General features: G+C 47.5%; 1 protein-coding gene across 1 annotated transcript in view; it reads left to right on the top strand.

Moving 5' to 3' along the window:
- SRSF9 (serine and arginine rich splicing factor 9) overlaps window positions 1–13,572 on the top strand; it is a 51,926-nt gene that overhangs the window by 19,519 nt on the left and 18,835 nt on the right. Inside the window, exon 2 of the mRNA XM_033955432.1 lies at window positions 6,308–6,474. Coding sequence (XP_033811323.1) covers window positions 6,308–6,474 — 167 coding nt within the window. The remainder of the gene's footprint in view (window positions 1–6,307; window positions 6,475–13,572) is intronic.

Genomic DNA, 13,572 nt, shown 5'->3' with positions numbered 1-13,572 from the left:
AGAAATAGTATATGAAAAGAGAGGGAGATGTGGGGGATGGGTGAAGAGAGCTAGTTTTCTGGTTGAGGGAGGCGTGCAAGTAATTTATCTGAGGTGGATGAATCAGACTGTATTAGCTTATTCAGTTGACTTGGGATGCAGTGGGTTAGTATAATGGGATGAAGGGGATAGAACGGAAAGTAAGAGAAGGAGAACTCTTTATGAAGAGGAATGAGGAGAGCACAAGGCTTGTTTGGGGTGGGAGATGAGGAGGAAAATAAGAGGAGCTTCAGGTATACATGGGCCCCAGGGATAAGGATTGGTGTTGGGAATTTCTTCAAGAAGAGTCCAAGAAAAAGATCAAAAAGCTGGAGAACTTCAACTTGATGAAAAATCCATCAAGTCCAAACTTGGGTGACATATTCTGGGGGGGGTGAAAACATATTGCTCTTGAAGCAAATTATTTCCTGGCTCCAAGTGTGTCAATTAATTTGAAATAGCTGAATTCCTGTTCTTTGATTATTGTGCATGTGTGTTTATTAGCGTGCCTTAGGCTTGGTGCATGCAAAATTGACTTCAATATACATTTGTTTGGTAAATGTATACGATGATTTTGTATTGTATCCTGAGTTTTGTATCTTCACTGATATGTCTCAGTTCTTTTGTTGTGAACTGCCTGGAACTCCTGGTTGGACGGTATATAAGAAAATAAATTATTAATATTATTAATTAATACAAGTAGTTTAAAAATGTTCACGTTAACTTTTATAACTGGATAAGACTTCTCAGTATGCAAATAAGCAAAATATATATCTGACTTATAAAATAAGTAAAGTGTTCACATGCACTCAGAATTGTGAAATTTGACCAAGAGCATTAGCTCCTATAGCCAAACCCACTGCCCCATCACTGTGTATGACTTATTTTGAAAAAGAGCTTGAAAAGGACATACTGTTCAAGTGCTCAACTAATTTTCAATGGCAAAAGAGGTTCCCACTTAGCTTTCAACTGTGTCAGCAGGTCCCGCCATGGACCATGTTTCAAAATTCTTTCTCAAGGGAACCAGAGGGTGATATAAACTGCTCAAAATGCCAAGGGATGATACGGACAAAACACCTTGTAATCATATACATAACGTAATTTTGCTTCACTGCTTCATTCATATGGTCAAATTTCACAATTCTGAGTGTATGTGAACACTTTACTTATTTTATAAGTCAGTTACATATTTTGCTTATTTGTATACTGAGAAGTCTCATCCAGTTATACAGTAATTCTTTGACTTCTTTACCCTTTAAGCTACGATTACACACAACCTCTACTATATTCAGTGTGACTTAGTCTGCACGTTAACTTTTAGACATGAGTTTTTAATAAACCGGATTTATCCCAGGACAAGCAGGCAAGTATTCTCACTAGTGGGTGATGTCATCCAACGGAGCTCCGATGCGGACATCTCACAAGCATACTTGCTTGTAGAAACTTTTAGAAGTTTTGAGTTGCCCACACCGCGCATGCGCGAGTGCCCTACCGCCTGATGCACCGGGCGTGTCTCCTTAGTTCTTTCTCTTCCATGGAGCTAAGAAGTTTGCCTTTGAAACTCTCTGCACGAAGTTCCTTTTTGTGCCTTCTGTGCCCGCGGGTTTGGGGTTTTAGTGCTCATTCCTGCTGGCTCACGTTACGTTTTTGTTGTTTAAAAAAAAAAAAAAAAAAAATTTTGTTCGATCGTTCGACCGGGCAGGTCGCGTGGCCGTGGCCCCGCGGCTTCGACCTTGCGGCGGAGCTTTTTCGGCCTATGTCCCGGCCTGTTACCTGTTTTAAAAAGTGTATCAAGTGCCAGCGCGCGATTTTGTTGACGGACCCGCATCGACGCTGTCTTCAGTGTCAGACCTCAACACTTTCCGAAATCGTGCCGGCCTTGCTCCACGCTCACAGCACGTGCGTTTAAGCGTCGCTGTATTTTGTGGGAGTCGCTGTTTGGCATGGAGGCGTCCCCGGTGCTGCCCTCTTCGCAGAGCGCCACGCCTTCGACTTCAGATTCTACATCTTCGGCCTCGAATCTGCTCAAGCCTGCCTCGTTCGTGCCGGCTTCGACCTCGACGCATGCTGCGGTGCCTTCCGATGTCTCTTCAGGTCAGGTAGCGCAGCCTCCTATCCCCCCAGTGGTGCTTAAGGTGCCCAAGGCCTCAAAATCCAAGCCCCCTGGCGGCCGAGTGGCCGATGTCCATGCGGGAAGTTCCATTGCTGATGCGGATCCCTCTTTGCCGCCATTGTTCCACACCCTGATGGAGAAGCGATTTGTCGAGCTCTTTACCAAAATTGGGCCGACACTTTTCTCCCAGATCCAGCCTGGGTACTCGAAAGCCTCCCATGAGGTCGAGCCGCCTCCGGTGCCTCCTCAGCGCACTCTCTCACTGCTGGGAGCAGAGTGTCGGCGAGTGTCTGGTCTGGCTTCGGGGCATGTCTCGCAAGGAGCAGAGTCTTTGCCCATGCCACCTTTGGAACCGATACCCTCGATCCATGGCTTGCCTGGTCCGGATCCTTTCTCCGCGATGCTGGGCCTCGAACCATGGGGAGCGCCTCAGGAGGCCTCGTCTCAGCCTCTGATGCTTCGATCCATGGCCTCCAGTCCCATCTACTCGGTGGCTGCCTCGTCTGGGCGTCGCTCGCCTCGTCGCTCGAGGCCTGCTTCTCGACACAGCTCCGGTCGTCAATCGGGTCGTCAATCGAGGCATTCATCGAGGCACTCATCGAGGCATTCATTGAGACACGCCTCGCCTCGTCGGAAGCAACCTTTCCGGGAGTTTTCTCTGGACTACTCGCCCCCTCCTCCTCGAGGACTGCGGGGGTTTGTTCTCTCCATGCTGGTCCATGCTGACCAGGCCGCCTCATCTTCTTCGAGCCCGCCTCGAGGCCCGGCTCTGGCGGACCAGTTGTCATTCTCGTCCTTCCTGAGGCAGATGGCGATGGGGATCTGGATATCACCCTGGATTCGGGTTCCAAGTTCTCGAAGGAGTATCTGGAGACGATGCATCTTCCTCAACCTCCTGCCGAGTCTCTACGCCTGCCTCTACATAAGCTTCTGGACCAGACTTTCATGAGATGCTTCGAGACCCCATACTCCATCCCGGCGTTCCCGGGGAAGTTGGATGCTCGATACCGCACGGTGCACCATAAGGGCTTCGATGGGGCACAGCTCTCGCACCAGTCCCTCTTGGTTGAATCCTCTCTGAAGCGGTCTCATCCCTCCCAGATCTATGCTCCCACTCTACCTGGCTGGGAGGGCAAAACCATGGACAGGTTTGGCAGGTGTATCTACCAGAACTCGATGATGGCTTCTCGAGTCCTGAATTACAGCTTTCATTTTGCAACATACTTTGAGTTTTTTCTATCCATTCTTCAAATGTTTTTGCCGTATCTGGACTCTCAGGCTCGCTTCGAGTACTCGGAGGTGCTGGCATCATTGTCCCAACTCCACCTGTAGATGATGCAGTCGTCGTACGACGCCTTTGAGCTCTCGGCCAGAGCGGCGGCTTGTTCGGTGGCCATGAGGCGCTTGGCGTGGCTTTGCACCATTGATATGGACCCGAATCTCCAGGACCGGCTGGCGAATGTTCCCTGTGCGGGAGCAGACCTTTTTGACGAGTCCATCGAGGCGGCGATGGAGAAGCTGTCCAAACATGAAAAATCTTTTCAGTCTATTCTCTGCCAGAAGCCCAACCCTGCTATCTCTCGTCCGTCTCGTCCGCCCATGATTTATCAGAGGTGCTATCTGCCGAAGCAGGCCCCCACCATCCGCCCGCCTGTGAAGAGGCAGCACCAGCAGAAGTCCCAACAAAAGCCTCAACCTTCTGCTGTCCCCAAGGCTCCCCAGCCTTTTTGACTGTCTCGTAGGGAGCATAACTTCCATCATTCTGCACTCCCTGCTTTTTTCCATCGGAGGTCGTCTCCATCATTTTTACCATCGATGGGCGACTATTACTACCGACCTCTGGGTCCTTTCCATCGTAAGAGGGGATACTCTCTTCAGTTCCATCAAGTTCCTCCGGAACATCCTCCAAGAGAGTATCCTTCCAACTTAACCCAGACCGCCCTTCTTCTTCAGGAAGCTCAGGCTTTGCTCCGGCTTTGTGCCATCGAGCCGGTCCCTGTGGACCAACAGAACAAGGGTTTTTACTCCCGGTACTTCCTTGTTCCTAAGAAGACGGGCGACCTGCGTCCTATTTTGGACCTCAGGGTGCTCAACAAGTTCCTGGTCATGGAGAAGTTTCGCATGTTGACCCTGGCTTCTCTCTATCCCCTCCTCGAGCAGAACGACTGGTTATACTCCCTGGATCTCAAGGAGGCCTACACTCATATTCCCATCCATCCGGCTTCCCATCAATACCTCAGATTTCAGGTGGGACACCTTCATCTTCAGTACAGAGTGCTTCCTTTTGGCCTAGCTTCGTCCCCCAGAGTCTTCACCAAGTGCCTGGTTGTGGTGGCCGCAGCACTCGGGAACCATGGTCTGCAGGTGTTTCCCTACCTCGACGACTGGCTCATCAAGGATTCCACGTCTCAGGGGGCCGTCCGGGCCACTCAGAGGACAATCTGGTTTCTACAGAGTCTGGGATTCGAGATCAACTTTCCCAAATCCCATCTTCAACCTTCACAGACTCTCCCCTTCATCGGAGCTGTTCTGGATACTATTCAACTCAGAGCGTTCCTTCCTCCTCAGCGCCTGGCGGCTCTTCTTCATCTTTGTCACTCGGTCTCTTCTCGCCCGTCCATCTCGGCGAGAAACATGATGGTGCTCCTGGGCCACATGGCCTCTATGGTTCACGTGACTCCTTTTGCCAGACTTCACCTGCGGATTCCTCAGTGGACCCTAGCTTCTCAATGGTCGCAGATCATCCAAAATTCCTCCCCAAGGTGGTCTCGGAATTTCATCTGAATCAATCCATTGTTCTTCCTGTGTGTTTTCCGAAGCTGCATTCTCATCCTGGAGAATCGGCTCTTCACACTCTGGACTGTAAACATGCTTTGACTTTCTACCTGGAACGCACCAAGCCTCACAGAACTGCTCCTCAACTTTTCATCTCCTTCGATCCGAACAAGTTGGGACACCCTATCTCTAAGCGCACCATCTCCAACTGGATGGCGGCTTATATCTCTTTCTGCTATGCCCAGGCTGGATTACCCCTTCACAGTAAAGTCACAGCCCATAAGGTCAGAGCAATGGCAGCCTATGTAGCTTTCCTCAGATCGACACCGATTGAGGAGATTTGTAAGGCTGCCACTTGGTCCTTGGTTCATACCTTCACCTCACACTATTGTCTGGATACCTTCTCCAGACGGGATGGACAGTTTGGCCAAACAGTGTTACAAAATTTGTTCTCCTAAGTTGCCAACTCTCCCACCATCCCATTGTGGTTAGCTTGGAGGTCACCCACTAGTGAGAATACCTGCCTGCTTGTCCTGGGATAAAGCAATGTTACTTACCGTAACAGTTGTTATCCAGGGACAGCAGGCAGCTATTCTCACGTCCCACCCACCTCCTCTAGGTTGGCTTCTCTGCTAGCTATCTGAACTGAGGAGACATGCCCGGTGCATCGGGCGGGAAGGCACTCGCGCATGCGCGGTGTGGGCAACTCGAAACTGCTAAAAGTTTCTACAAGCAAGTATGCTTGTGAGATGTCCGCATCGGGGCTCCGTTGGATGATGTCACCCACTAGTGAGAATAGCTGCCTGCTGTCCCTGGATAACAAATGTTACGGTAAGTAACATTGCTGTCCTCCCACTGTACTTTCCACAAAATTAACTGAAGGTTTTTTTTTTTTCAAACTTGTATTCATATCCAATTTATTTTTGAATTGATAGTGTTCTGGTCATGTTTTAGCTTTTCAGAGCCCTTTTGTTGTACCCCAGAAATAAGGTTATCCATATGGCTCCAGAAAAAGGAAGACGGATTAAGACATCTGGGTCTTGCTTCCATTGAAAGCAATGGAAATAAGGAGGACAGATTGAAACGTCTGGGTATCCAGAAAGTATGCAACTTGTACCCTTATGACCTTTTTTTATTGCAGGAACTAGTAAAGATCCTGAACCTAAGAAATGGGAGAGTAGTATTGTGGCAGGGTGTTTAACATTGGCCTCTGTCATCTCGGTAGCAATCGAATAGTTGTATATAGTACAACTTTAAGCATGTCCTCTTCTTGGCTTGAATCTAGAGGTCTAGAAAACTCTAGAAGAAGGAAATGCAAATAAAACATTTTTAGCACAAAATGTGTATAAAGGATTCAAATTATTATTCCCGTGTGTGCATTTTTTTGTATTTTGCATGCAGAGATGCAGAGGATGCAGTTTGTGGGAGAAATGGCTATGATTATGGTCACAGCCGTCTGCGTGTTGAGTTTTCACGATCGACCCGTGGTCGTGGAGGAGGGTTTGGAGGACCCCGTGGGAGAAATGGACCCCCTTCACGTCGATCTGAATTCAGAGTGCTTGTCTCAGGTATGATGCTACTCTTAACTTACGCAGCAACTGTTCTCTAATATTATATTAGATCATAGTGTGACACACTCTATTCCCGAACCAATGGGTAGTCCATCCCTTCTCACGAGAATTATTTTAGGGAGCCTCATTAGTATTTTTGATGCACCTCCCATCCCTCTGGGCTGTCCTTCAATTCCTCAGTTGTCACTCTACAACCGAAAATGGTGTAAGTCAGTCTTTTCTTCTCATGTGTGTATTTAAATTAAATTATTATTATTATTATTTTTTTTTTAGCATCTCTTCAGACCGGTACAGTTCACTGGTGGGTAATAGCTCACCATGACCAGCAGGTGGAGACTGAGACCAAACTTTTGGTTGTAAAACCGTGTTTCCCTTAAAATAAGACCTACCCTGGAAATAAGCCCTAGCATGATTTTCATGGTAGGTCTTAATATAAGCCCTACTCCAAAAATAAGCCCTAGTTGGGTTTCGCCGGCAGTGCTTTCCCCGGCCCCCTGCCATTCCTCCATCCTTCCCTCCAATCCGAACCGCCAACCGCGAGCGAGCACTACATGCTGGTACCTCCCTCCAAATCAGCTGGCAGCACTCTAAACAGGCTGCTTCGGCCTTTGTCCACCGGTGAATTTTCTTTGCCGTGTTATTGATCACATCATTAGTGATGCGGCAGAGGTAATTCATTTGGCAGACAAGGCTGAAGCAGCCTGTTTAGAGTGCTGCAGGCTCAATGCTGATTTGGAGGGAGGTACCGGTATGTAGGGCTTGCTGCTGGTCGGTGGGGTTCGGATGAGAGGGAATGATGGAAGGTCAGCGGGGGTTTGGCTGTGCGGCGGGGTTGGGTGGGATGTGTGCTCAAGGGTTCTGCTGCACAAGGGATGGGAGGGAGGGAAGGATAGAAGCTGGGCAAGGGTTCTGCTGCAAGGGGAGAGGAGGAAAGATGCTGCACATGTGTGGGAGAGAAATGAGAGAGGAAGAATTGGGGTGAAGGAGAGGAAGGGAGAGATGATCATGTACATATCCTAAAAATAAGACCTAGTGTGTTTTTTGGGCCCAAAATTACGATAAGACACTGTCTTATTTTCGAAGAAACATGGTACTAATAGCTGTGCTTCCTTCTATACCAGTGGTTCCCAACCCTGTCCTGGAGGACCACTAGGCCAATAGAGTTTTCAGGATAGCCCTAATGAATATACATGGAGCAGATTTTCATGCCTGTCACTTCCATTATATGCAAATCTCTCTCATGCATAGTCATAGACTTGGGTAGATAAGGACAGGTTGTTCAATCTCTCCAAGGTAGGGAGAATGAGAGGGTGCACTCTAAAATTGAAAGGGGATAGATTCTGTTTGAACATAAGGAAGTTCCTTTTCACCCAGAGAGTGGTAGAAAACTGGAACGCTCTTCTGGAGTGTGTAATAGGTAAGAACATCCTCCTTGGATTCAAGACAAAGTTAGACAAGTTTGTGCTGAATCAGAACTTATGCAGGTAGGGCTAGTCTGTTAGGGCACTGGTCTTTGACCAGAGGGCCACCACGTGAGCGGACTGCTGGGCACAATGGACCATCGGTCTGACCCAGCAGCGGCAATTCTTATGTTCTTACGAGTGAAAAATTGATCCACTTGTACACGTTCTACTCCACTCAGGATTTTGTAGACTTCAATCATATCTCCCCTCAGCCACCTCTTTTCCAAGCTGAAGAGCCCTAACCTTTCCTCATACCAGAGGAGTTCCATCCTCTTTTATCATCTTGGTCGCTCTTCTTTGAACCTTTTCTAGCACCACTATATCTTTCTTGAGATAAGGAGACCAGAATTGAGTGCAGTACTCCAGATGAGGTCACACCATGAAGCAATACAGGGACATTATAATATTCTTAGTCTTGTTAACCATCCCTTTTTTAATAATTCCTAGCATCCTGTTTATCTTTTTGGCCACCGCTGCCACACAAGGAAAATACAAGAGGAAGTGCAATTCTAAATGGACCGCGAGGACCGGCACAAGGTGTAGAAGTAGAAGGGACGTTGGGAAACTGCAATCACAGTATGATCTGCTTCGACCTGGACGCAGAGGCGAAACATCAGTCCAGAATAGAGAGTTGCGCGGGGACAGAAATCCCACCCGTCCCCGCCAAAGTCCCACCCGTCCCCACCCGTCCCCGTGAGGACTCCCACCCGTCCCCACCCGTCCCCGCGAGGAATCCCTCCGTCCCCACCCGTCCCCGCGAGGAATCCCCTACGTCCCCGCCTGTCCCTATAAACTACAGAAATAGTTATTTAATTTAATTATGCTACTGAATTAAAGGCTCTGGTAGAAACCCATTTAAAAATAAGCAAAAAGACTTTATTAATTTGGAAATATTAATTGGGAAGAATACATACTTTGTAAACGGGTTTCTACCAGAGCCTCTAATGTTTATAAATTTTTATCAACACAACTAATATACTACTTTATCCTTAAGCAAAAAAAAAAAAAAGTAATAATAATTTTTTTCCTACCTTTATTGCCTGGTTTCTGCTTTCTTCATGTTCTCATTCAATTCCTTCCATCCACTGCCTCTCTTCTCTCTGTGTCTTCCATTTGCTCTGTTACTGTGCCTCTCCCTTTCTCCCCCCTCCCAAATTGGTCTGGCACCCATCTTTTTCCCTCCGCTCCCCCCATAGTCTGGCACCTCTGTCTTCTTCCCTGCCAGCGTCTTCTTCCCATTCCCTCTTCCCCATTTCCTTTCAGTGTCCTTCTCCCCCACCATCTTTCCCATGTCCTGTCAGGCAGCATCCTTCTCCCCTCTCTGCCTTCCCCATGTCCTTTCAGCGGCCTTCTCCCCCCTCTGTCTTCCCCATGTCCTTTCAGTGGCATTCTCCACCCCTTTGTCTTCCCCAGTGCTTTCAGGGTCCTTCCCCCCCCCCTTCCTCCCGTTTACCCCATGTCCTTTCAGCGTTCTTTTCCACCCCTTTGTCTTCCCCAGTACTTTCAGCGGCCTTCTCCCCCCTTAAGCGTCTTTTCTTCTCCACTCCACCTTTCCTCCCTCCCTGCCTCCACCTTTGTGGCGCTTTTGCACCCGACCGACAACAGAACAGGCCCGGTCGGACAAATCTCCCTGTCCTGTAGCCGCGAATCTAAATTACCTTCTTACAGCAGCTGGAGTAGTGAAGCTGCTGTAAGAGGTAATTTAGATTCGCGGCTACAGGGCAGGGAGATTTGTCGGCCGGGCCTGTTGTCGGTCGATCGGGGGACCTGACCGGCTGTGCGCATTCTCCGGGGCGGACCGCCCCCTCCCCCCTCTTTCGTACGCCATTGCCTTCTTCCTACCTGCCCTGCCGCACACAGCCGACCGGAAGTCTTCCTGATGTCAGCGCTGACGTCGGAGGAAGGGAGGGCTTTGCTTAAGCCCTCCCTCCGACGTCAGCGCTGACATCGGGAAGATTTCCGGTCGGATGTGTGCTGCGACAGGGCAGGTAAGGAGAAGGAGACTACCCTCGCGGCTCGACCAACCCCGCTGCGATCCAACCCCGCGACCCTCGGAGGCGTCCCCACGGGATCCCCGCGACCCTAGGGGGCGTCCCCACGGGATCCCCGTGACCCAAAGGGGGAACCCGCGGGATCCCCGCGGGTCCCGCGGGATTCCCGTCATCCCCGTTCCCGTGCAGCTCTCTAGTCCAGAATGACTGCCACGGCACTGAACTTCCGAAAAGGGAATTACGAAGAGATGGGATGCATGGTGGGGAAGAAGATTAAGAAGAGGATAAGCACTGTAAAAATGTTAGAGCAAGCTTGGTCCCTTTTTAAGGACACAGTCATCGAGGCACAAAATTTATATATAACGCATATCGGCAAGGGATCCAAGAAGAAAAAGAACAAAGAACTGGTGTGGCTCACTGTAGAGGTTAAGGAAGCGATCAGAGACAAAACTTCATTTAAGGAATGGAAAAGGTAAAAAACAGATGAAAACTGTAATAAGCACAAACATCAACGCAGGTGCCATAAGGCGGTAAAAGGGGCCAAAAGAGACTACAAGGAAAAAATAGCCAAGGAGGCAAAATCTTCAAGCCGTTATTTTGATATATTAAGGGGAAACGACCCGCGAAGGAAGCGGTGGGACCATTGGAATGAAGGGCGTGCTAAAGGAGAACAAAGCAATCGCCGACAACTGAACACATTTTTTGCACCTGTATTTACCGAAGAGGATATACACAGCATACTGGAACACATCAGGCTATATGCTGGAAACGAAGAGGGGAAACTGACAGGGTTGACGGTCAGTCTAGAAGAGGTATGCAGGCAGATAGATTGGCTTAAGAGCGATAAATCCCCGGGACCAGATGGCATTCATCCGATGGTCATAAAGGAACTGAAAGGGACTATAGCTGAACTGCTTCAACTAGTATCCAACCTGTCGATCAAATCGGGAAAGATTCCGGAGGACTGGAAGGTGGCGAATGTTACGCCGATATTCAAAAAAGGTTTGAGGGGGATCTGGGAAACTATAGACCAGCGAGTGACCTCGGTACCAGGAAATATGGTAGAGGCGCTGATAAAGGACAGCATCATTGATCACCTTGACGGACACGGGCTGATGAGGACCAGCCAGCACGGTTTCAACAAAGGCAGATCTTTTTTGATGAACTTGCTGCACTTTTTCGAGGGAGTAAACAGGCAGATAGACAAGAGCGACCCGGTCGACATTGTAAATATGAATTTTCAGAAGGCATTCAATATGAACGGCTACTTCGGAAAATTGCAAGCCATAGAATCGAGGGTGAAATACCCACGTAGATTAAAAACTGGCTGGAGCATAAGAAACAGAAAGTGGGGGGTAAATGGACAATACTCGGACTGGAAGAGCGTCACCAGTAGGATGCCGCAGGGTTCAGTGCTTAACCCTTCTCTTCAACACATTTAAAAACAATTTGGACATTGGTACGACGAGTGAGGTGATTAAATTTGCGGACGATACGAAGTTATTCAGAGTAGTGAAGACACAGGGGGATTGTGATAATCTGCAACATGACATAATCAGGCTCGAGAAATGGGCATCGATATGGCAGATGATGTTCAACATGGATAAGTGTAAAGTGATGCATGTCAGTAACAAAAATATCATGCACGAATACAGGATGTCCGGGGCGGTACTTGGAGACACCTCCCAGGAAAGAGACTTGGGAGTTCTGATTGACAAGTCGAAGAAGCCGTCCATGCAATGTGTGATGGCGGCGAAAAGGGCAAACAGAATGCTAGGAATGATAAAAAAGGGGATCACGAACAGATCGGAGAAGGTTATTATGCCGCTGTACCGGGCCATGTTGTGCCCTCACCTGGAGTACTGCATCCAGCACTGGTCGCCGTACATGAAGGACATGATACTACTGAAAAGGGTCCAGAGAAGAGCGACTAAAATGGTTAAGGGGCTGAAGGAATTGCCGTACAGCAAGAGATGAGGCTCAGTTTCTCTGTTCTTCCTCAAAAAGAGGAGATTGAGAGGGGACATGATCGAAACAGTCAAGATACTGAAGGGAATAGACTTAGTAGATAAAGACAGGTTGTTCTCCCTCTCCAAGGAAGGGAGAACGAGAGGGCACTCTCTAAAGTTGAAAGGGGATAGGTTCCGTATGAATGTAAGGAAGTTATTCTTCACCCAGAGAGTGGTAGAAAACTGGAATGCTCTTACGGAGTCTGTCGTAGGGGAAAACAAATCCCTCCAGGGATTCAAGAGAAAGTTAGACAAGTTCATGCTCAACTGGAAAGTATGCAGGTGAGGCTGGGCTCATTTAGAGCACTGGTCTTTGACGCCGTGTGAGCGGACTGCTGGGTACAATGGACCACTGGTCCGACCCAGCAGCGGCAATTCTTACGTTCTTAAGGTTTCATCGTATTGTCTACGATGACATCCAAATCCTTTTCTTGGGCGCTAACCCCCAAGATGGACACTAGCATCCGGTAACTCTGATTCGAGTTATTCTTTCCAATGTGCATCACTTTTCACTTGTCCACATTAAATTTCATTTGCCACTTGGACGCCCAGTCTTCCAATTTCCTAAGGTCCGCCTTAAATTTTTCACAATCCACATGCGTTTTAACAACTTTGAACAGTTAAGTGTCATCTGTAAAATTAATCACCTTGCTCGTCATTCCAATTTCCAAAATTTATAAATGAGTTAAATAGCACTGGTCCCAGTACAGACCCCTGCGGCACTCCACTCTCCTCCATTGAGAAAAATGACCATTTAACCCTATCCTCTGTTTTCTATCTGATAAACCAATTCCTAATCCACAACTGAACTTTGCCACCTATCCTATGATTCTTTAATTTTCTCAGGAGCCTGTCATGAGGAATTTTATTATTTATTTCTACTATTTCTAGACTGCCTAAAACTAAGTGGTTAACAATTGAAAACATTCATAGTTTGGGGTGGGGGATTTTCATTGTGTTCTATCTGGGTGTGTATGGCTAGTGCTGAAGAGTCACGGCACTTCATGTAAAGCTTGTTACATAGTGCTTATGGTATGTATATTCCCTTAAACGCTTGTTTGTTTCTGTTCCTATTAATGTTTATTAACAGAATTTACAAAAAAAAAAAAAAGAAAACATTCATACACAATACATTTACAAAATGCATTCAAATTACATTGCAATTACATAGCAATCTCATCCCCTAAAAATAATGTCAAGAGCTCAGAGAATTTACAGATTAGCCATCACATTAAATAAAGTGCAATAACCAAAGCTTAGAATTCTTAAAATCTACCAGGTAATTTAAATTAAAAAAAAAAAAAAATAGCCTCTACAAACAGTTGTCTTCAACATCTTTCTAAATTGTAAGCGGTCAGAACAGGTCCTCAGGATACCAGGGAAGATGTCAAAAGCTTTCTGAAAATCTAAATACATTACATCAACTGGCTCACCTTTATCCACATGTTTGTTCACACCTTCAAGGAAGTCAAGCAAATTGGTGAGGCAAGATCTCCCTCAGCTGAACCCATGCTAACTCCAACTTATTAAATCGTGTTTGTCGGTGTTCCACAATTTTATTTTTTATAATTGTTTCCACCATTTTGCCCTGCACTGAAGTCAGGCTTACAGGTTTCTAATTTCCCAGATCTC

Source organism: Geotrypetes seraphini, chromosome 8 (assembly GCF_902459505.1).
Source record: "Geotrypetes seraphini chromosome 8, aGeoSer1.1, whole genome shotgun sequence".
In the NCBI taxonomy this organism is placed as follows: domain Eukaryota; kingdom Metazoa; phylum Chordata; class Amphibia; order Gymnophiona; family Dermophiidae; genus Geotrypetes; species Geotrypetes seraphini.
Note: the sequence above shows the minus strand (reverse complement) of the source record. Positions and strands in the feature narration are given on the sequence as shown.